The sequence below is a fragment of the Pelobates fuscus genome, chromosome 5, assembly GCF_036172605.1.
Source record: "Pelobates fuscus isolate aPelFus1 chromosome 5, aPelFus1.pri, whole genome shotgun sequence".
NCBI lineage: Eukaryota > Metazoa > Chordata > Amphibia > Anura > Pelobatidae > Pelobates > Pelobates fuscus.
Genome location: NC_086321.1, coordinates 113,190,955 through 113,212,753, shown reverse-complemented (window position 1 = coordinate 113,212,753; position 21,799 = coordinate 113,190,955). Strand labels below are relative to the sequence as shown.

The window sequence follows — 21,799 nt, the reverse complement described above, 5'->3', positions numbered from 1 at the left end:
GATGGCCTTGCAGCCCACTCCAGCCTTGTGTAGTCTTGTCTCTGACATCCTTGGGCAGCTCTATGGTCTTGCCCATGGTGGAGCATTTGGAATCTGATTAATTGATTGCTTCTGTGTACAAAAAGGTTATGAATTGATTTGCATGTCAATTAGTGAAAATAAGTATTTGATCCTTCACTAATTGACATGCAAATCAATTCATAACCTTTTTGACATGTGTTTTCTGGATTTTCTTTTTGTTATTCAGTCTCTCACTGTTAAAATACACCTACCATTAAAATTATAGACTGATCATTTCTTTGTCAGTGGGCAAACGTTCAAAATCAGCAGGGAATCAAATACTTTTTCCCCTCCCTGTATGTATATATGTGTGTTACACACAATACATGGCACAATGACTTATGGGGCTGGCATTTTTTTTCAGGGCTGCTTTGTATCCCCAGTCCTACTCTGTAGACAGCTATGTAACGTAAATTTCTGGTTATTGTGACATGTTGCTGCTGGTCCTCACAAGATTAGGATAATACTTCTAATGTGTTCCAACCAAGACACCATGCACCATTCCAAAAGTTGGCATTAATAAAACAACATTTTTTTCTAGATAATAATGAATGCGGTTCACAGCCTAGCCTATGTGGTCCCAAAGGAATGTGTCAGAACACACCTGGTAGCTTTACCTGTGAGTGTCAGAGAGGATTTTCATTAGATACAACTGGATTGAACTGTAATGGTAAGTACTAAATGGTTTCCTTATGATATTTTATAGATCTGCAAAAATATCCTGGACAGATTGTCCAGATTGTGTTATTTTATTTTTGTTTGCGCATTTCTACATGTGAATTTCTTTAGCTTTAAGAATTTTCCTTTTCCCTCATTGGTGTTCTGTCTGTTGGACATGTAATAAAAATAATAGATGCAATCATGATAATGAAAAACATCAATCTTATGACAGTACAGGTTGAATGCAGGATTCCAAAATTATGGTTTACAAAATCAACAGTTAAAGGAGAACCATCACATCATGGAATGAAAATTGGAGAATTATCTAAATGTGTGTTAACCATTTTTTTCAAAAAGAATGCTAGAGGTTTAGCAGTTATCATCACAATACATTCCAGCCATCACAGGCCAACCAGGTCACATATTGTATTGGAGAAGAAGAAACAAAAACTGTCAGGGCCCATATGTTTACCTTGGCAGTCCACTGATCGCATGACCATACGATATGGCGGACTGCCTTCTGGCACTTTTACAAGGTATTGGGGCATGCCTACTGCAAATACACCCAATAGCATAAAATGGTACGTTGTGTGTATCCCTGGGCCATGTTGTGGTGTGGGTACCTAGTGTTCTAATAGAGTATTCATAGTGTATCCTTTGATTATTTGGTACTAACATGGCTATTCCTGACTCTTTTAATCTCTGCCTCCCCTGACCTGGCATTGTACCTCACTTATCTGATTTCAGGTTTCCTTTGACTTTGTCTTGTCTTTGTTCATTATTTTTCTGTTACATTTGTTAATTTCGGCCACCCTAAGAACAGGTATACATGCATTGTACCTCTGGATTGTTACTCTGCATCTTGAGTTATATATTGTACTGTCACAGAAACATCTTGTCTTTACTGACTGACAGATGGAAAAGGCTATTTTCTATATCAGTGAATGACAGGGAACAAAGATAGAGGCATCCAGGATAGAGGCAGTTCCGCAATAGCCAAAATAGTTGGATTTCTACTGTAATTTGTATTTTTCAAACCATACAAACACACAACAAAAATACAGGAGATACATGTAAGTAAACATAATACAAATTCAGGAAAGTCTACGTTTCTCTTTAAGGAAATATACAAAATACCTTGAACTATCACTACTCTGGAAACTGCAACATTGAGTAAAACATTGAAAATCACCTAATTAGTATTACACAATTTTCATGAGCGCTTTCTTTCAAACTTTATATTAAAGATTTAGCAAATGACTTCTAAACCTAGTTCAGTCCAGGCACTGTCAGGGTACATATTGCAAAAGAGGAGAAATAAACCCATCCTATTCTCTGTATGCTTTCTCTGGGCTGACTGCAAAGTACAATGAGTAGAGCTTAGAGCAATGATTAACAGACAACTAAGATTGAAGAGCTCATTTTCAGGAAAAATTTGTTTATTGCTACCCTTATTTTATTTGTAATACTTCATAAAAAACAAACATGGTACAACCAAATAGATAGTTTATGTATTCCAAATTAGAGTATATCCTTGAGTAGACATTTTATCACTCCTGATCCGAACAGATGCAAACGTTAATCTACCCTGAACCATTTTCCTTTATTTTTCAGATTTTCCTTTGATCACTCCATTTTCACTTTAGTCCTTTAAATGATGAATATGGAATTCCAAATAACAAAATTTACATTTAAATTGTGAATTCTTCCTTCATTTATGTAGATGTCGATGAGTGTGATGGTAGCCACCGATGCCAACATGGCTGTCAGAACATAATTGGAGGTTACAGGTGCAGCTGTCCGCAGGGCTATGTTCAGCATTACCAGTGGAATCAGTGTGTTGGTAAGAATTTTATAGGCACTACTTCATTTAATAATATTTCTCTTCTGTTATTAGATATATATTTTTCAACCAGCATGGCCAAAAATTATAAGTATTTACATTGTGTGTATTAACAGTACAATAGCCAAGAGCATATAATCACATGATCTCCCTGTTGATTTATTTTTATTCTTGTAGTTCACACAACATAATGTGTACAAGTATTCCCCCATAATGAGAAGTAACAGAACACGTATGCCCTATATTAATTAGAGTTACACTCATGAGTGACTGGTGCCACCATTTTAATTTAGCTCCCATCAATGCTGACTTAATACAATAGTTCAAATAGCTGCTTCCATGAGTGTAACTTAAATACCTTGGGCAGCACAGGAACCTGAATATCACAGTGACGACCTAATATTAAACTCGTCCCCTCAACCCTTGCACCAACCAAAACACACACATTCTAGTCTAGAAATAAAACATATGATGAATGGATACAGACAGAGAGAGATCTAGTTAAGTATGGATTCTCTTCTTTTTATGGGCAAAGAAGAGAGTTTTGAAGTAGTAATTCACCAAATCTTAAACAAATGATTCCAAAAGTTTTTATGTGTAAACCCATTGTGGCTATTCTAAAGATATTAGAAGAGCTTACCGTCATTTGAGTGGCCTTCACTGTGTATAGAAGAAATTTAGCTGTAATTGGGATTAGTGTTATTTCTGGCAACTTCTTCAAAGGAGAATAAAGTCAGAAAATATGTTTGTTGAGTTAGCAATTTGGGGATTTTTTTTCTATTGACTCAGCATTCAAATTGCCAGTGAAAAAACACATAATTGTGCTGGTGCACAATTTTAAAATATTTTCGTCTAAGAACAGTATTTGTTTTTATTGTGTTCAAGGGAATTTTTTTGTTGTCGTTGGCTTTTTTTTTACGTTCAAGGTCAACTAGTTATTGGTAGCACACATGAAAAAATGTATTTTCAAATAGAAAACACATGCTTGTTAATTCTGTACATTACTTTCCATAGATGAAAATGAATGCAGTTCCCCGGATGCGTGCGGTTCTGCCTCATGCTATAATACACTCGGTAGCTACAAATGTGGCTGTCCATCTGGATTCTCCTTTGACCAGCTTTCTTCATCTTGTCATGATGTGAATGAATGCACAAACTCCAAGAATCCTTGCAATTATGGCTGTTCCAATACTGATGGAGGTTATCTCTGTGGATGTCCACCTGGATATTACAGAGTCGGGCAAGGGTAAGAGATTAATAACTGTGTTAGTCATACAGTAGTACTTTATAGCAAAATATGTTTATGTGTCGATTTCCTTAAACATGGTCATTTGTACAAGGAACATTATTTAATACTACATGTTGCCTCTAATGAGCATAGATGCCTTTCCCTCCTCAAATGCTCAGTCTATATAGACACCTAGTTGGGCTTACATAAATTATTTATTTTAAATTGCAGTTTTGTTTATTCAAATTTTTTTTTAATTTCAGTGTTTTATTTGTTTAATTTTAAACAGTTTTGTTAGGTTTCACCAGAGTGGTTTTTTTTTTTTTTTTACTGACAAATGTATTTTGCAGTAGGCTGGAAATAAAACACGCAAGTGGTATTAAGATATATTGCTGCTATAAGATATACTATCAACATTGTCTGACTTTTGTCTAAATTCAATTTCCTGAATTTACCTGAATTTAGTATGACATCAGCAGAAAAATTGGTAAATTCTAAGGTTTGTTTACTTATTACCTGAATCCACAGTTGCAAATTATATTTAAAAGGCCAGGGTTATAAGAGAGATCTATTAGCATTGTAGTAAATGCCCAAGTTATTCATCATTAGATTTACATCTAACGATTATCATCTTGTGAGCCAACCCTTTGTATTTGTTCTGTATTTTCTATGACCCATGATGTGTCTTATGCCCACTTTTATTTTATTTTTATACTGGATATACAATATTTTTTTAGTGTAGCAATGCAAACAGTGATTTCTAAAGAAGTATTTATTTGTTGCAGGCATTGCGTCTCTGGAATGGGCTTTAACAGGGGTCAGTACCAGATTCCCGATCGAGAAGCTGGTGATGACAATGCCCTCTCTCCAGAAACGTGCTATGAGTGCCAGATCAATGGCTACTCAAAGAAAAGTGGAAGGAAGAAAAGAAATGCAAACAACACTGAATCTGTCATGGTAAGAGAGTAACACTATATGGTGGGGTAATTTCTAGTTTAAGTTATCTGGAAATTCTAGATTCTATGTTAACAAATATATGTCATGCTGGTACTGGGCTACAACTTCTGGGAATGCATCTCTTAACATCATATGCAAAATAATTCTGTATTGATGCATATATCTGGCCTTTAAAGGCATATTGATGACTTCTGGACCCACTTCACTTATCCCCATCCCAGGAGTATTTTTTAATGTTATATCATGGTATAGACACTATAATGTAATACATGATCACGTTGCATAATTATTGATGGCTCATTTAACTTTATACAGAATGGGCAGATTAGCCTGAAGAGTATTGCAATGGATGTTCCACTTAAACTGAGTCTAAACATTTCTCAACTAAATACCAAGAAACATCTATTGGAAATCATCCCAGCTATTCAACCTCTTAACAACCATGTACGTTACGTTATTTCCCAAGGAAATGATACAATCTTTCACATTGCCCAGAGGGATGGACTCAGCTACCTCCATGCTACACAGAAGAAAATTATGCCTGGGACATACACACTGGAAATCAAAAGCATTCCTAATTTTAAAACAAGTGACTTAAAGAAACTGGAAGCAAATAATGATGAAAACTACCTCGTAGGTGAACTTGGGGAAACTCTAAAAATGAGGCTACAGATAAAGCTCTCTTAAAGATCAAACTCGGACCATGGCTTTTATCACACCCATCACTTTATTTATCCACCTGAGCATGTTTTCTTTTTGAAAGCTTTATGGAGTCTAAATCCATTTTTAAAAGGACCTATTTTTATGTCTCCTTTGCAATGACCTTGTTGGAAGGATTATGGAGACGCTGATGAGGCAAAGTTCTCATGAAAATTCCGCCACATTTATTGTATTTTATATGTTTTTGGTTTTTTTAAATAAATTTGTACCAACCAATGCTGGAATTAGTGTTCAACATTTTAACTGAATCAGCATGAATCAGAAGCAGGGAAACAATTCTACCTAGATAAATAGAATGTTTATGTCTTCATACCTACAAAAAGAAGGTATGCGACTTGAGCCATTCAAACTAAATCTGTTGATGCCATCTCATAATGATGAGAGTTTAATGGTTCAAGACAGCTCCCTAATTAATTACACTATGCTAATTCAGTTAAAGTTTTCATAAACTATGAAAACTAAACTATGTTACCTTCTCTACATCATGGCAGCAATAGTATATGCATTTTAGTATCGGTGTACTGCAACATGTCCAACTGTAGCACCATATCTGGTTGATTTTAATAGGATGATAAAAATGTAGTTAAAGAATAGGCATACCAAAGTAGGAAAACAAAACAATTTTTTAATGCCAATTTTGATATATAACTCTCTGAGAGGTACGATAGATTCCAACTCAGGGAAGTAGAAATTTGTACTTGGTGACTACAGCTTTGTTTCATAAGAAACAAAATATTTGGGGGGGGGGGGGGGGGATGTCACCTTTAAGTTTCTGGATTCACAAAGTTCTTTCTGATTAATTAACAATGATAGTCATTAATGAATCGAAAAAAATCCATCCAAAATGAACAGAGCAAACAAATGTTAGAATTAAAATGTTAATTTCCTTCCAGGACAAAGGATTATTTTTTTTGTATTTTCTTTGTCACCAGCCTGCATTTTGTTTGGGAGTATTACCATAATCCCCAATAAATGTAAATGTTTATTTATTTGTTGCAGTAATATATGGAGTGCCTATTGAAATATTTTTAACAATGAGGGAGCCTTGACTTTTTATTTTACATGTGTCTTTCTATTTAGTTGTTATAATTGAGGCATTTTATTGTAACAGTAGAAACTGCACTGGTTTCATTAACTTGGGGCACTGTAAAAAGAATATATAACTTTACAGAAGATGTTTTGAACTCATGTGCAGGTATTAGACATCAAGAATATCCAGCATTGGACTTTCTACAGATTTGCTGAGTAATAGGGATTATAACACTACAGGGTCACCTGCTGTAACGCAATATCAAGACTGCTCGATGTACTCATACTATTACACTTTACAACGTACTGTAATTATTCTCTCCTATGTAGGAATGTGTTCTGGAACAAGGTGCTTCATTCAGTTATTTTACTGTAGGCAGCTCAGTATGAGAAAGGTGATATCCAGTGCATCATACTGTTTAGATGGTTTGATTAAACAATGCATTCCCTATTAGCTGAAGGCAAGGAAAACGTGTGTATGTATTTGAATTTTGTGTAGACAATTGTCACTATTAGTGTAGTTATACACAGTATGCGCCTCAACTAGTAATCTTTGAGTCTTTCCGCAACTCGTTGGAAGTACATTTTATTTTATATTAAATACTATCCCTTTTTATTAAGAAAGGGTGTACCAATATTGCATTTTGGACAACTGGTGCCCATAACTAGTTATATGAAAGAAGTGGACCCTAATATCATAAAAAAACTCATCCATGTGCAGAGACATTATACATCATATGTAGACCAAAGACTCTCCACGATCGGAAATGGGTGTTTCCTTTGTTTATATAATTATGTTCACATTTGACAAATGATAATGTGTAAAGCATTTGTTTTTTTTATATATTTCAGTATGTATCTGGTTGCCATCAGTTTTCTTGCAATAAAGCTTATTTTGGGGTAATTGTGAATTTTAATTGTAGAAAATGAAGGGTGCAAAATATGCAGAAGATACGTAAAAGGTTGATACAAAAACAATGATCACATGTAATGTTAAATATGAGTAAATAAATCCAGATTAGATTTGGACAGATGCAAAGAAAATCATTGGTAGTTTCAGCATTTAATGATAATTGCAAAGATACCTTAGAGCCTGCTTAAAACACACACATCATGTAGTAAATCTTCCACCAGAAAATCCACTTGTTCATAAATAATTCTAAGAAAATGGCTTCCTCTTGTCTCCTTAATATAGGGTAAAATCTTGAAACGGATTTGCAAGGCCTAAATTACTTAAGAAACCCAAACTTACTTATACTTACAATGCCAGATAATGCTACGAAAAGGGAAGGTCTTTTTAATATTATAGATAATCAAACCATAATAGGATGCTGTAGATAAACATTGTCAGTTGTGTTTTCAACAAAATTAGATTGCATTTTATTTTTTGTCTATAATATCTTGTGACTGATCCCAAGTCAACAATAGTCTTTTTTTCCACCAATGTTTCCTTTTTTTCCAAATCACAGGCAGACCCCTTATCCATAAGCATTAGAACATATATGGGCAATGCCTATATGAAAATGCCGGTTTTACAATCAGCATGTTGCTTCAGAGACATGATTGCATCCCTCAGAAGAGTTTCCAAACAACTGTAGCTTAATCTGAGGAAGAGCACCACCAGTGCCACTGGAATGCCTATGCTTCTGACATTTTAGCCTTAACCTTGCACTTATGTTCTGTCTATCACACTTTGATTACATCACGTCTTCATTTTTTCTCCATGCTTTTTTCTTCTTCATTGCTGTTGTCACTTTCGTGTAATCAAAGAAGATAGTTCTCTCTCTGGGAATGGTTGGCACCATCACCAAGTTCTCACCCTCTTCCTCCTCTTACTCCACCTGGGATATCCATGCTCTTCCTCTCCTTCCCCTGTTCCAAAAACACTCTGCTCTTTCCCCTCTAACTGCTTTCTCTCTCTGCCCCTTCTATTCATTACCTACTGTGCCCACATATGTAGTCTATCTTTTCAGATACTCTTATGGTTGATAATTTGTGAATGAGAGACAAAGAGATATTGCACCTAAAATTGCACCTGTTTTGTCATAATAAGTCTCCTCCGTTATCTTTTAAAAGCAAAGGTCATGGATCACACACTCCCTTGTGACTTCCAAGAAGACAGAAACAATAGGCCTCCTCAAAGAAATGTTAACAGTTATGGTTAGACTTGGAGATTTGTTTTGGTTTGAACTGCAGTTTGCCTTAATTTGAGCCGATCGGGTAATGGGTCGAATTCCTGAGCTCTGAGACTAAATGTACGCAATCACACAGAAAATACACTCTGGGTGGAGCTAAAACAACATAATATAATAAATACTTTCCTCTCTTCTTGTTATACATCAGTTTCTACAGAAACAGAGGAGAGGGACACAGTGCAGAAAAATCTGTGACAGATAACATTAATCATGTAATAAAGATGCACTCACAAGTAAAGAGCCATAAAGTCACATGGCTGGTGTATATCGCCTTAGAATCCTTAGGGAGATCCTCACACCATTGGAATCAATATGAAGAAAGAATATCCCCTCTAGTGAAGAAATTAATAATTCCCAAAATGGATAAAATCACAATTTATTTCTAAAAATTAAATAAAACACACTTGAAAATCTCTGATGGCAATAATACACAAGTCAAATCAGTCCAGTCACCAAAATGCATTTTGCCAAATTCAGGCCTCTTCAGTTGGTGTATAAATGTACCTGAATCACAAACCAATCAAAAATGCTATGACCAAGCATGTTTGTTTTTGGTCATGATATATATAGATATATAGAAAAAATTTCCAACCTGGACAGGCAAGAGGAGCAGACGTGTTTGTCTGGAGCTCCTGCTAGATAAGCGAAAAAAGCAACTTTAACCCCGGCTAAACCGTGATTACACCCCACCGACGGGCAACTAAGAGCCCAGAGGGGACTAAGCGTCTAATCCTGAGACTCTACGGAACGGATTAAGCACGGGAGACCGAAGAGACACTGCTGCGGCCTACTACACCGAAACTGGAGAGAGGCGGCCGACCTTCCTGCTTCCTGGTACCCAGCTAGATCAAGCAATCTCCTACCCCCCCCCCCCCCCCAACTGGACCGGAGGGGGTTATCCCGGTCCCTACTCGACTGCACACAACAAGCGGCACAGAATCGACATACAGGCCCAGCACAAGGTATTAACGAGCAAAGACAGACAAACCAAAATGGCGATGGTCGCATTGCCTGCTGAAACGGCACACAGGCAGCGCGCACCAGCTCTCTGCTCTGCAGACCGCATGTTGAGGCGGCTACATATGCACTTCCAAAGGCTATGGACCTCTTTGGAGGCACACCTGTTTTCCAAACCGCTCCAACCCCGAGTCTGTGAACGGGGCGGCGGGAGACGGAGGGCGCAGAGAACACCTTCGGGCCTAACGTACCAGAATAAGCCTGCACATTCTAACGCTAGCCCACCTGGGCCGAGGGCCACCAAGGGCTTGACCCGAAGGCGTCGTCCACACGGACGGAAGGAGGACCGCCACAGAAGGCGACAGACCACCAGATCCCCCCGTTACTCCCGCTATGGGAATGACCCGGCCCATGGAGGAGCCCGGGTCAGTGGTTTAAAGACGTCGGCCTTGATCCCGGCCTGGGGCTGGAGGGAGGACTCACCTCGCCCCCGGCGAACAGCCGCCTCCGTACCCTCCTATGCCTCATACCATACACGGCGGAGAAAATACAAACCATCACAAACCCTGCATATCTCCAGCAACCGACCAGGTCAAACAGGTTAGCCACGGAAGGCTCACCGCACCGCAGCACGCGACAGGCAGACAAGGCCACAATTGCACCAGCGGATCACTACTCCCCGGCGGAGAGGAGAAGCAGACAAGGCACCAGGCACTCAGAACCGCAGGGTAGTGTGCAAAAAACTCGCTGTACACTGGCAACCAAGCTATGGCGGCCTACCACAAAGGGGCATCGGCTGAGTAGCCCACTGGGACTTTAAACACCCTGGCAAGAATTACGGCACCCGAAACCCGATAATGCCCTACTTACCTCTATCTTTAGTCACAATGGACGCAATCCAGCCCTTTCTGCAACCTTCCAGGTCTGCTACCTGCAAGAACCAACACGGTGTCCTCACATCTGACCGATATGTATATGTTATCTCTCCTGCTCTTATCATACTAATGTTTATTTAATTAGTACATACTTTATAACTCGCAGATACTACCTGCTATCACACTAAGCTGAATATGCCTTCATTTACTAACTAGCAACCGTGCAAATATTGATGTGAAGTCCACAGTTACTACTGTGTGCACAGCATGATGGAGAGGCCATCCCCTTTCAAAATGCCACTCCAGATCACCTAACAAAAACGAGTGCAGTTAAGCTCATATGTTTATTATGTCTGTTATTACTACAACCTTAACTACTGTTGGTAACCATGCCCTCTTATTACGTCAATACTCAGTGATATCTATCGATAGTTAATCTAATTAACCTTGTTTTACTTCACCATTTAACAGCACTCGATTTGAGCAGGTTACCTAGCTTGTTTACTGACACATGTCCTTCGACTCATTATAGTAAACACACGACTTGCCCACACAATACTTAATCGCTAGACGCTATCTGCGCTGTGACCATAGTCTCGATATCGTTAAGGCACACAACAGTTTAAATGCTCTCACAAGTTTGAACAACTAGCGTACCATGGCCACACTAAACATATTATTAACAAGCGCAGTACCAGCTTTATTGTATTGTTTTACTTTTATTGTTTCATGTTATTGCTCAACAGTAATGCGTATGCAATCGAACCATTGTTCTTAATCTTGCTTAGTCAGCCAATATGACCGAATGTCACTTTAATATACTTATATATGCCTATCTAACTTGATAACACGATATCGTTCACAACATAAAATGAAGCAGACGCTCATATGAGAATGTATCGATGCTATTGTTTTCTGTCTATATGTGCATTTTCACTGATATATTTCTCATTTTCTTCCTTTCTGTAACGTACTCATAATGCTTCAATAAAACAAAGATTGAAAAAAAAAAAATGTCCAACCTCTGGCACTCAACCTAAAAAAATTCACAAGCCAGTAACATGAACCCGGGTGCTTCCCAGCAATAATATAAACAAAACTGAAGACAGGAGCACTCTCTTGGATTTCAAAAAATGTAATTCAAAAAATCACCGCCTCTACATCAATGTTGCGACCCTTCAGCGTGATTTTTTGAATTACATTTTTTGAAATCCAAGTGAGTGCTCCTGTCTTCAGTTTTGTTTATTTATATATATATATATATATATATATGTGTGTAAAAAACAGATACAATTTGTATCTTATAATACCTTTTTTATTGGACTAACATAACTTTTTAATGACAAGCTTTCGGGAGAACCTCCCTTCCTCAAGTCTGAAGCATTTCTGAGCAAGACGACACATAGAATTCAAAGTTGAGTTGTGATTTTTTGCCTAGATAAGGTGTTTTTAAATAAAACCTTTTAAAAACTAACACAATCTGTCAACATTGAAGTTGCTGTTTAGTAGATAGGAGAGTGTGCTGGATCTTGTGTATTGTTTATTGTATAATATGGCTCCCAGCAGCACCCCATTTAAGCATGTTCAGGTGAGTGCAACCACCCCCCCATGTTCCATATATATATATATTTGGGAGTCTAGCCAACTCCTTGGTTTTGCACCCCTCCCTGTCACAGGTGCCTCATCTCAGGTCCCTATTTAGCCTTGTACTGCAGAGAGCCTCAGATGGAATTTTTTCCCAAGTAAGTGGGTTAATCTCATAAGAGCAGACATTAGACTGTGAGAGTAGGACCTGCCAAAGATGGGGTACATTGACGTTGTGGCAGGCTTATGCAATGTATGATCATATAATGTAACTAAATCCACATTATTTTTTGCCTAGATAAGGTGTTTTTAAATAAAACCTTTTAAAAACTAATACAATCTGTCAACATTGAAGTTGCTGTTTAGTAGATAGGAGAGTGCGCTGGATCTTGTGTATTTATTGTATAATATGGCCCCCAGCAGCACCCCATTTAAGCATGTTCAGGTGAGTGCAACCACCCCCCCATGTTCCATATATATATATATATATATATATATATATATATGTAAAAAACAGATAAAATTTGTATCTTGTAATACCTTTTTTATTGGACTAACATAACTTTTTAATGACAAGCTTTCGGGAGAACCTCCCTTCCTCAAGTCTGAAGCATTTCTGAGCAAGACGACACATAGAATTCAAAGTTGAGTTGTGATACATGAGTGCAGATAAGACACACGTTTGTTAGAAAATAGACACTATTTTTACAGAGGGTCATAAATATCTTATTTCAGTGTCTATTTTCTAACAAACCTGTGTCTTATCGCTTTAACCCCTGTATCACAACTCAACTTTGAATTCTATGTGTCGTCTTGCTCAGAAATGCTTCAGACTTGAGGAAGGGAGGTTCTCCCGAAAGCTTGTCATTAAAAAGTTATGTTAGTCCAATAAAAAAGGTATTACAAGATACAAATTTTACCTTTTTTTACATCTACATCACTAGACTAATACGGCCTCATTCTCTCTCTCTCTCTCTCTCTCTCTCTCTCTCTCTCTCTCTCTATATATATATATATATATATATATATATATATATATATATGGAGGGAGGGATGGAGGGATGGATGGATGGAGGGATGGATGGAGGGATGGATGGAGGGATGGATGGAGGGATGGATGGAGGGATGGATGGAGGGATGGATGGAGGGATGGATGGAGGGATGGATGGAGGGATGGAGGGATGGATGGAGGGATGGAGAGATGGAGAGATGGAGATGGAGATATGGAGATGGAGATATGGAGATGGAGATATGGAGATATATAGATATGGAGATATATAGATATGGAGATATATAGATATATAGATATATAGATATATAGATATATAGATATATAGATATATAGATATATAGATATATAGATATATAGATATAGATATATATAGATATATATATATATATATAGAGAGAGAGAGAGAGAGAGAGAGAGAGATAGATATATATATATATATATATAGATAGATAGAGAGAGAGAGATAGATAGATAGATAGATATAGATATATATATATATATATATAGAGAGAGAGAGAGAGAGAGAGAGAGATAATGAGGCCGTATTAGTCCAGTGATGTAGATGTAAAAAAAAGGTAAAATATAAAAAAATTATATTAAGGTAAAATAAAATAATAAAAGGTAAAAAATGTATATTATATACATTCAGTAATTTATTTTTTAACACGTGTGTGCATACATGTTCTTTTTTATATAGACCAATGGTTAAATTATTCCATGGTATATTGCTTAATCAGACACTATTGACACACAAAAAAATTAAAACCACTTGTTTTTTTTTCTTGCTACTAACATATAACATTTGATTAAAAAGAGTTGCATTTTCCTGGAAATGTATCAGAATTTACAATGTGCCAAGTTTCTCTCTATAGAGGAACATTGATTCCAGATTCATACCAGAAAGCAGATCCAGAGCACATTGTAATATTTGGGGAGTTTTAAGCCATTAAGTAATTATTTCATTTGTCACATATTATATGCATATATTTATTGAGCAGTTAAAATGAATTAATCACCAATGTACAAAATAAGTACGGAATAATGGGCTGTACTCAGAACTCAGTATGCTCAATTAAGAACAGATTTTGTAAAATATTGTGCTGAAATAATGAAACTGGAATACAAACCTATAAAAAGTTAACATAATTTAAGTCATTTGTTAAAGGGACAATATAGGTACCAGAACTACTACAGCGTAATGTAATGGTTCTGGGGCAAAAAACTGTCTTTGTAGCGTCAGCAGTGCAAATGCTGCCATTTCAGTGAAATGGCCGTATTTACAAAGCTGTCTAACACCGCCTCTAGTGGCTGTCACTTACACAAACACCATAGGGGCTTCCTGGGTTCTGTCCTGCAAAGATTTCAGGAGATCGTTCTGCATGGAGACACTGAATGTTCCCCATAGAGATGGACTGAATGATTGGTGCAGTGCAGATTTGTTTTATTAGTATTATTAGTATTAGTATTAGTATTAGTATTATTTTAGGGGCCTGAATCTAAATATATATTATAACACTATAACTTTAGGAATGCATGTTTGTTATTGTGCACTAATAGCAGACCACTATATAACGAAGACTCTTTGCCAATAAGGAATCTCTCATTCTAGTCTATGGGTTATTGTTTTAAACTTTGTTTTAAACTTTTGAAGTAGAATGTAGAATATAATATGTATATTTAAAAAAAAAAAAAAAATTCCTCTTCTCTCAGATGATTTTATAACACAACTGTACACAAGTAGCTACGATTTTAAAAAAAATTACAAATTAAATCTGTTATATAACTGGTGGAGGCCTCGATCATTTACAACAAACGTGGATAACAAATTCCATATTATCATTAGTGGCAAAGTTAGGGTACTCTACACTCTAAGTGACTGCTACACCACAGACCCTATGATATCTAGATCAAATGAAATAGACGTGTTATACAAACACGTTCATTCTTCAGTGTGTAGGAAAGGTGTCAAAATGCTGGAGAGGACCGAATAGAGACTCGCATAGACCACCTGCCCATGGGTAGAGTGGCTTCATGAAAAGGTCCCAAAAATAGTATAGGTTCTGGAAAAATGAGGTATAATTCAAAAGGATATTGAATCTAAACAAAATGCATATTTCTGGATACCGAGAAAGGCTGTGGGGAGGCTGGAGATTAATAGGGTACAAAGTGCAGAATCAGTTGATGTTACAGCCATTTTCTCAATGAAAGCAAGTGACTTGGTGGTTGTCTGCCGGATTAAAACTAATAAAATGTATTTATGAGGAACATGACAACATAGACCATACCAACATATGATGGAATCTTCTGCTTCATATTTGCAGAAAACGTCCTTGTGAAAATCTCTATACATTTAAAGGGACACTGAGGGCACCAAAGTCACTTTATCTCAATGAAATGATCTGGTTGCCATTTCCCTCTTGTTTTAACCCTGTAAGTGAGAACATTGCCATTCTGCAGGAAGCGATATGTGTACATTGCACGGTTTCAATGCTAATGCTAATTTGTGACAGTGAAGATATTTCTTTAACAGATGTGTAACTATCCTATTTATACTAAATAAGATAGTCAGCCTTAAGTAAAAAGAAAACAATAGCAGCACCAACAGACACAAAAGCACTAATCCTGACTGTATGAACGAAGCTAGCAACACAAGGTGCTTGTAAAAGGACACAGAAACTCGCAGGGAACAGAATGATACCTGTCCTGCTCCGAAACAAAATGCGAGAGCCTGAACCGGCCATGCGGCCTAAACTAGAGTGGAGCCTGAGGCCTGGGGGAGGCGGCCGACCACCGGGCACGGGACCTGCTCACAAGCGAGAATCCAAATCTGCCCTGCTGCCCCCCCCCCTGGACCGGTGGGGGATATCCCGGTCCTCGCTGGGGACGACTTCCCCTGAACAAGCGACAAAACCTGCAGTTGAACGAAGGTCTCAAGGCCCAACCAAGATGGCTACACGGATGAAGCCCGCGACTGGGAGAACACGGGTCAAGCCACCCAAGCACACTTTAGAGTTTTTTGACCGGCTCTGCGAAAGCCTCTGGGCAGAGCTTCACACAGAAGGCCAGACCTATACACTGGTGCTGAAAATGGCGGCGGCGTGGATTCGCCCTGCAACCCGGCGCCACTTGTGTAGGCTCCCGCTCAGAGCATTCAGAGCGGCCTCCCGACGGAAGCGATGCCGGGGACTCAGATGGCGGAAAACATCATCACAATCCCCAGGCGCCAGCACCCGCTTTTATAAACCCGCCCATCATGCTCGATCCGCTTACCGTCCAGCGGCACCTGGAACCTCCGTCCACCAGGCGGAACATGCCACCCCTCAAGCCCATGCTCATAAAGATGAGACTGACCGGAGCGGTGAATACCCCACATGGGCCTCAGGAAGGGTCCGACAAGGCAAAGCGAACGAGGTCACTACTCACCATATACGCCGGGAGGCAACCGGGATTCACCCGCTAGGCGACACACCGTTGCTCAATGTGGGTACCTGGACTTTGTGCACGATGAGCTTGCATTCCCCGGCCCGAGCAGCTTACACGCTATCCCAACGGCTCCACAGAGCGGGAGTAGGCTGACTACAGGCTGAGGTCTGCGATCTAGGAGCTTCACCTGTGCTGCAACACTAACTCTTAGTCTGTAAACATATGCTGATCTGTTGTCTCCTTCTAATCACTCTCGCTGTTTAAATGTTATAAACCAAACAGTTAGTAACTTCACTAATGCTAATGTTTTAACTTGTAATGCATAGATGCAATAGCGTAACCCTCTCAGAGCTTAGCCGGCTGTAAGCTGTAAAACTAACTTAGGTTCAGGGTATATTTGTCTGCACCTCCCAGCCTCTTTACCCAGCGGCACGTTTAAGCATCTCAGCATGCCATTTACAAACCGCTAACAGCTTGATAATTGCCTTCTCTGAACAACTCCTGATTTAGCGACTAAACGGTCTCAATGGCAAAGTTTAAGCCATATATGTAAATCAGTAGGCATAATACAAATGCCTGTATTTAACGACATGCATCAATTGTTTTGTTAGACTTTACGCTAATTAACCATTTCTTGACAACGTAACCGTTTCGTTAAACAAAATGTACATTACATAACATAAAAATGTGCAAAGTTTTCCGCCACTGCATAACTACTGTACCTTTGAATTACGCTGTTGTGGCGTCCGTTAATAACCTGTAATCACCTGCACAACCAAAATAAAGAATTTAAAAAAAAAAAAAAAGAAAACAATAGAAAAAATTGACATATACAAATATTTAATGCAGGTTTTTATGTGTCAACTACCAATTTATGGCAATCTGTTATGATCGAACATTTTGTATCCGTAGCATACAAGCAGTGTTCAGTTTTATTACAGAGCAGTATGTATCCTTTAGACTACCATTGAGTAAAGGAAGATGGCAGATGGTATGGCTGGAAGTAACTGGGGTGTGAATATCTAGTCTGCTAATAGGCACTGGTGAATTGGTTGGGAGATAGGAGATCAGGTAAGTAGGGGATACAAATGTTGTTCAACTTGCTACAGCCAACAGATGAATATGGCATGTGATGGGGAATAACAATGACTTATTGTCTGTGGATACAGTGGATCATCAAGTAGTCAATATGTTTAATGAAGACCAAACAACCATAGGGTAACCTCCAAGCAGTGCTGTGATGTTACTGAACCTTTATTAAGACAGACAAGTGGAACACTATTATATGAAGTTTCAGAACCAGTCAAGTTTTATATAATTTAAAAAATATGATGGAAAATGAAAACAGATTACTACCTTAAACTGCCATGACATCAAGGGCTTAAAATGTGTAATAATGTTGTTTTTTGTGATCTTTCAATGCCATAAATTGGTTATAATTTACTTAATGTTGGCTTAGCTCTTCAAATAATTTTAATATGAATAATTAGATTCATTGTAATTTGAAAAATCTCTTCTTTTTGATCCATTGATTAAAGTTATTTTTTGGAAATATTCTATATATTGACTAGTAGTATTAATAACATATTTTTACATTCTTGTAACATCTGCCAAACCATCCGGTGTTATTACCTAATGCATTCAATATATTGATTGTGGCAAATAAGGGCCCATTTCTAGAACTTATAAAACAATCACGGGTTATTCCCTATTTACTCATCTTTTTATCAATTCTTTTTTTTTTTTTTATCTAAATAACCAATGGCCTAGATTTATTATTTTTGGATAAGATTTTCCAATGATTCCATTCTGTTAGAAATATTTTTGAACTGATTTATCTACAGAAGCCGCCATTAAAGTCTATGGTATTTTTTTGCAGATAAATAATTTGAAAAGTTTATTTCTAACAGACTGTGATCATTTCAAAAGATTATTCAAGATAAATAGATAAAGGCCTATGATTGATTATAGGTTATTGTTACAATTTTGCAGTTTTTGTAAGTCACAGACCTTATTTCCACAAACAGTAAGTTTAAGATGTAGCCAGAATATTGCTAACTATATACAAATAGGGCTTAAATCCATTAAATTATTATGTTGTTTACAGAGTTTGCTTGTCTTTAATGTATATTAATTAGTAATATGTTGATGCATTGAAGTAAATTAATTACTAATATGCAACCGAAACATTGAAATAGCACTTGAAATGCTGCTCTGTCTTCTTTAAAGAAGAACTTCTCTTGACATCATTTAATAAAACACTTATAAAATGTATGGGAAAGCATTGGATTGGCTGAGATCATCAAGATAGATGATCTCAGCCAAGGAAGCACGGCCAGCCACTGAGAGAGCAGCATGGCTTGGTTGAAAAGGCGAGTAAACATACTTGTTACAGATTTTTATTCCTAAGGCTATAGTGTTCCTTTCATTTATCTTCTCTGTATGCTTTCTCTATGTGAACTGCCAAAGGACATAGATTGTAACACTGATTAAGAGGAATCTAAGATGGAGAAGTCTGGTCACAGGGTAAAGAGGTGTGGATTTCTAAATTGAATTGAATTTTTCAGACCTAACTAATAAATGTTTGTTAAACATAGTGATAAATAAACATAATATTAAAAGTGACAGTTCCCTTTTAAACATTGGAGCTACTGGGATTTTGTTTGTCCCTAAAAAAGCTATTGAATGTTGGGATCCAGTTCCATGTAAACATTGCTCTCACCTGGCAGCGTACTAATAGAATATTAGCCATCAATATGAAGATGTCTTAGCCTGATTGAAAGTTGCTGCTCAACTGGCATACAAAAAGTTTCTTTCTAAATGAGAAAATTGGAAATGTCCTATATAAATATTCCTAGGTGTAGAAATCTGTTTTTACAGTGTAATCAAGACACTTTAACCCCTTAAGGACCAAACTTCTGGAATAAAATGGAATCATGACATGTCATACATGTCATGTGTCCTTAAGGGGTTAAAGGAACACTATAGGTTCAGGAATACAAATGTGTATTCCTGACCCTATAGTGTTAAAAACAATATTTAGGTGGCGGCCCCGCCCTTGCCCTCTTAAAACTTACCTTTCTTCAAGTGCCGCCCAGGTCCATTAGTGCTGGTTCTGCGCCCTTACTGCGACCCCATGGCTGAGATCATCAAAATTGACGATCTTAACCAATTCAATGCATTCCCATAGGAAAGCAATGGGAGGTTAAAGTGCATGCGTGCCGATCAGCATCTTCTCATAGAGATGCATTGAATCAATCAGCATCTCTATGGGAAATATTCAGCGCCTCTGTGCAAAGCGTGGAGACACTGACCAAGAAAGTACGTCTAATGGTCGTCTGAGTGACTGCCACCGGAGGTGTCCCTATGCAGCAATGTAACACTGCCATTTCTCTGAAAAGGCTGTGTTTACATTAGTAAGCCTGCAGGGACTGACTACACACACCAGAACACCTACATTAGGCTCTAGTTGCTCTGTTGACGATAGTATCACTTTAATGGTGGGCTGATGGTTGTACAACTCTCCAAAAAATAAGAAAAGCCACCTAGAGATGGCATGAACTAGAATACCTTTTATTTTATTTCTAAATTTAAAAAGACTAAAAATTACTAAGTTAGTAACGTAGCTGCATAAGCAAGTTGTTTCAGGACTTAGAGCCTTAGCACCTTATACGTTTTGTGTTGCATAGTACTTAGTCATAAGTGACTGTTAAATCTGCTCCACTAAACTGACAGTCTTGAGCCAAAAGGAAAGGTTATAAATAGTGACGCCACCTGCTGTTAAAGTTAACTTATTGCAGGGAACAGTTTTCACATCATCTTGTTAATGAAAAGTGAATATGCTACATGCTAAAATGAAATATAAATGTGCTTTACGAGAATTTACTGAAACTGTTGGCACTGTTACAAAATGATCCAGTACAGCAAAAGTCAATGTGAAACAAAACAAAACCAGAATAAACGGAAATGGTTCAGTAATGTTAACGTTAATACTTCCTAGTAATTTTATAATGTAATCACTCATTGCTTGTTAGCTAGCTTCCATTATTTTGACAATAGTTTAGGGTTAATTTGATATGCTCTATTAGATTTTGTTCTGCTTCCCAAAACAATTATGATCCCACAAGGAAATAATTCTCAGCAGTTATGCAGATGCAATGGAATTTTTACCCACTTAGTGCTCTCAATTCTCGGACCATTTAATCATTGAAGACACAACTTTACGCAGACCTGAGAAATCTCAGAAAACTTTTAAAAATGTTTTTCTTATATGCACAAACAAATATAAAAAATTAGGAGAGAAAGGCACATAATTACATTTCACAACAAATTTAGCAAGGTTATTCACTAAAGTGAGAAATCAAGTTGAATTACATAGAAACATAGAATGTGATGGCAGAATTAAAGTCCAATTTCAACTTTAAGGTAAAAAAATAAAAAAACTGGAAAAATGAGATAGCTATGCTTTCAGTTCAGCAAATCAAACACCCTGCATTGCCTTATTGCCCACTCCACACCTTGAGCGCGCCTGTAGAATAGCCTAATGATGTGCTCATGCTGTGCTGTCTGGGGACAGTTCTGTGGTGTCCCCAAATGTGGGACACCAGGGAACTAAAGCAGGATGGCGGGACAGGATCCTGAAATCGGGACTGTCCCACTGAAAGCAAGACTGTTGGGAGGCATGGATAGATTATGGCGCATTTTTGTAACAGGGCTTGCTCCGGTCCCACTAAATTTTCAAATCAGACCTCTGCCAGTCGTCCTTCTGACCTCTTCCAGAGCTACACTTTACAGTGCGCATTTGTAAGGGCCTCTGGCAACAAGCGGAGACAGCAGGGATAGTTTACTCTTACTGTACCACTGTCATGGGAGATGGGACTCCTCATATGTGTTCCTTTAATTATACTTTGTGTCATCTATTGTTTCCCTGCATTCTAATGGAATTGTTCCCTTCTGTTCGGTTACCGAACAGATTCTGTGGGGTCCCCTTGTTCGCAAATCATGATTGGAAGATCTTGCTTGTCCCATTCTAAATATGATAAAAATTAGGCTTGAGTATTAATCTGTGGATAGGTAGTAATGTCTCTTTTGGATATGATATTGGAACACAAGGCTTGTTCATATCAAAGGACTCCTTATCTAAGAGGGAATCAAGACATATGGCAAATGAGAGAGTTAGTTTATACTGAAGACAGACTTCCAGGCCACTTATGTGTGACTTCTCAATTCTTACAGAGCAGCTCTGCTGGGGTCCCA

At 37.8% G+C, this 21,799-nt stretch overlaps 1 protein-coding gene across 1 annotated transcript in view; it reads left to right on the top strand.

The window, feature by feature from the left end:
* Positions 1 to 7,401, top strand: part of FBN2 (fibrillin 2) — a 234,011-nt gene extending 226,610 nt beyond the window's left edge. Inside the window, exons 61-65 of the mRNA XM_063454155.1 lie at positions 602 to 730; positions 2,444 to 2,563; positions 3,578 to 3,809; positions 4,577 to 4,748; positions 5,064 to 7,401. Of these exons, the coding sequence (XP_063310225.1) occupies positions 602 to 730; positions 2,444 to 2,563; positions 3,578 to 3,809; positions 4,577 to 4,748; positions 5,064 to 5,435 (1,025 nt within the window). The 3' untranslated portion in view covers positions 5,436 to 7,401. The remainder of the gene's footprint in view (positions 1 to 601; positions 731 to 2,443; positions 2,564 to 3,577; positions 3,810 to 4,576; positions 4,749 to 5,063) is intronic.
* Positions 7,402 to 21,799: the final 14,398 nt, after the last annotated feature.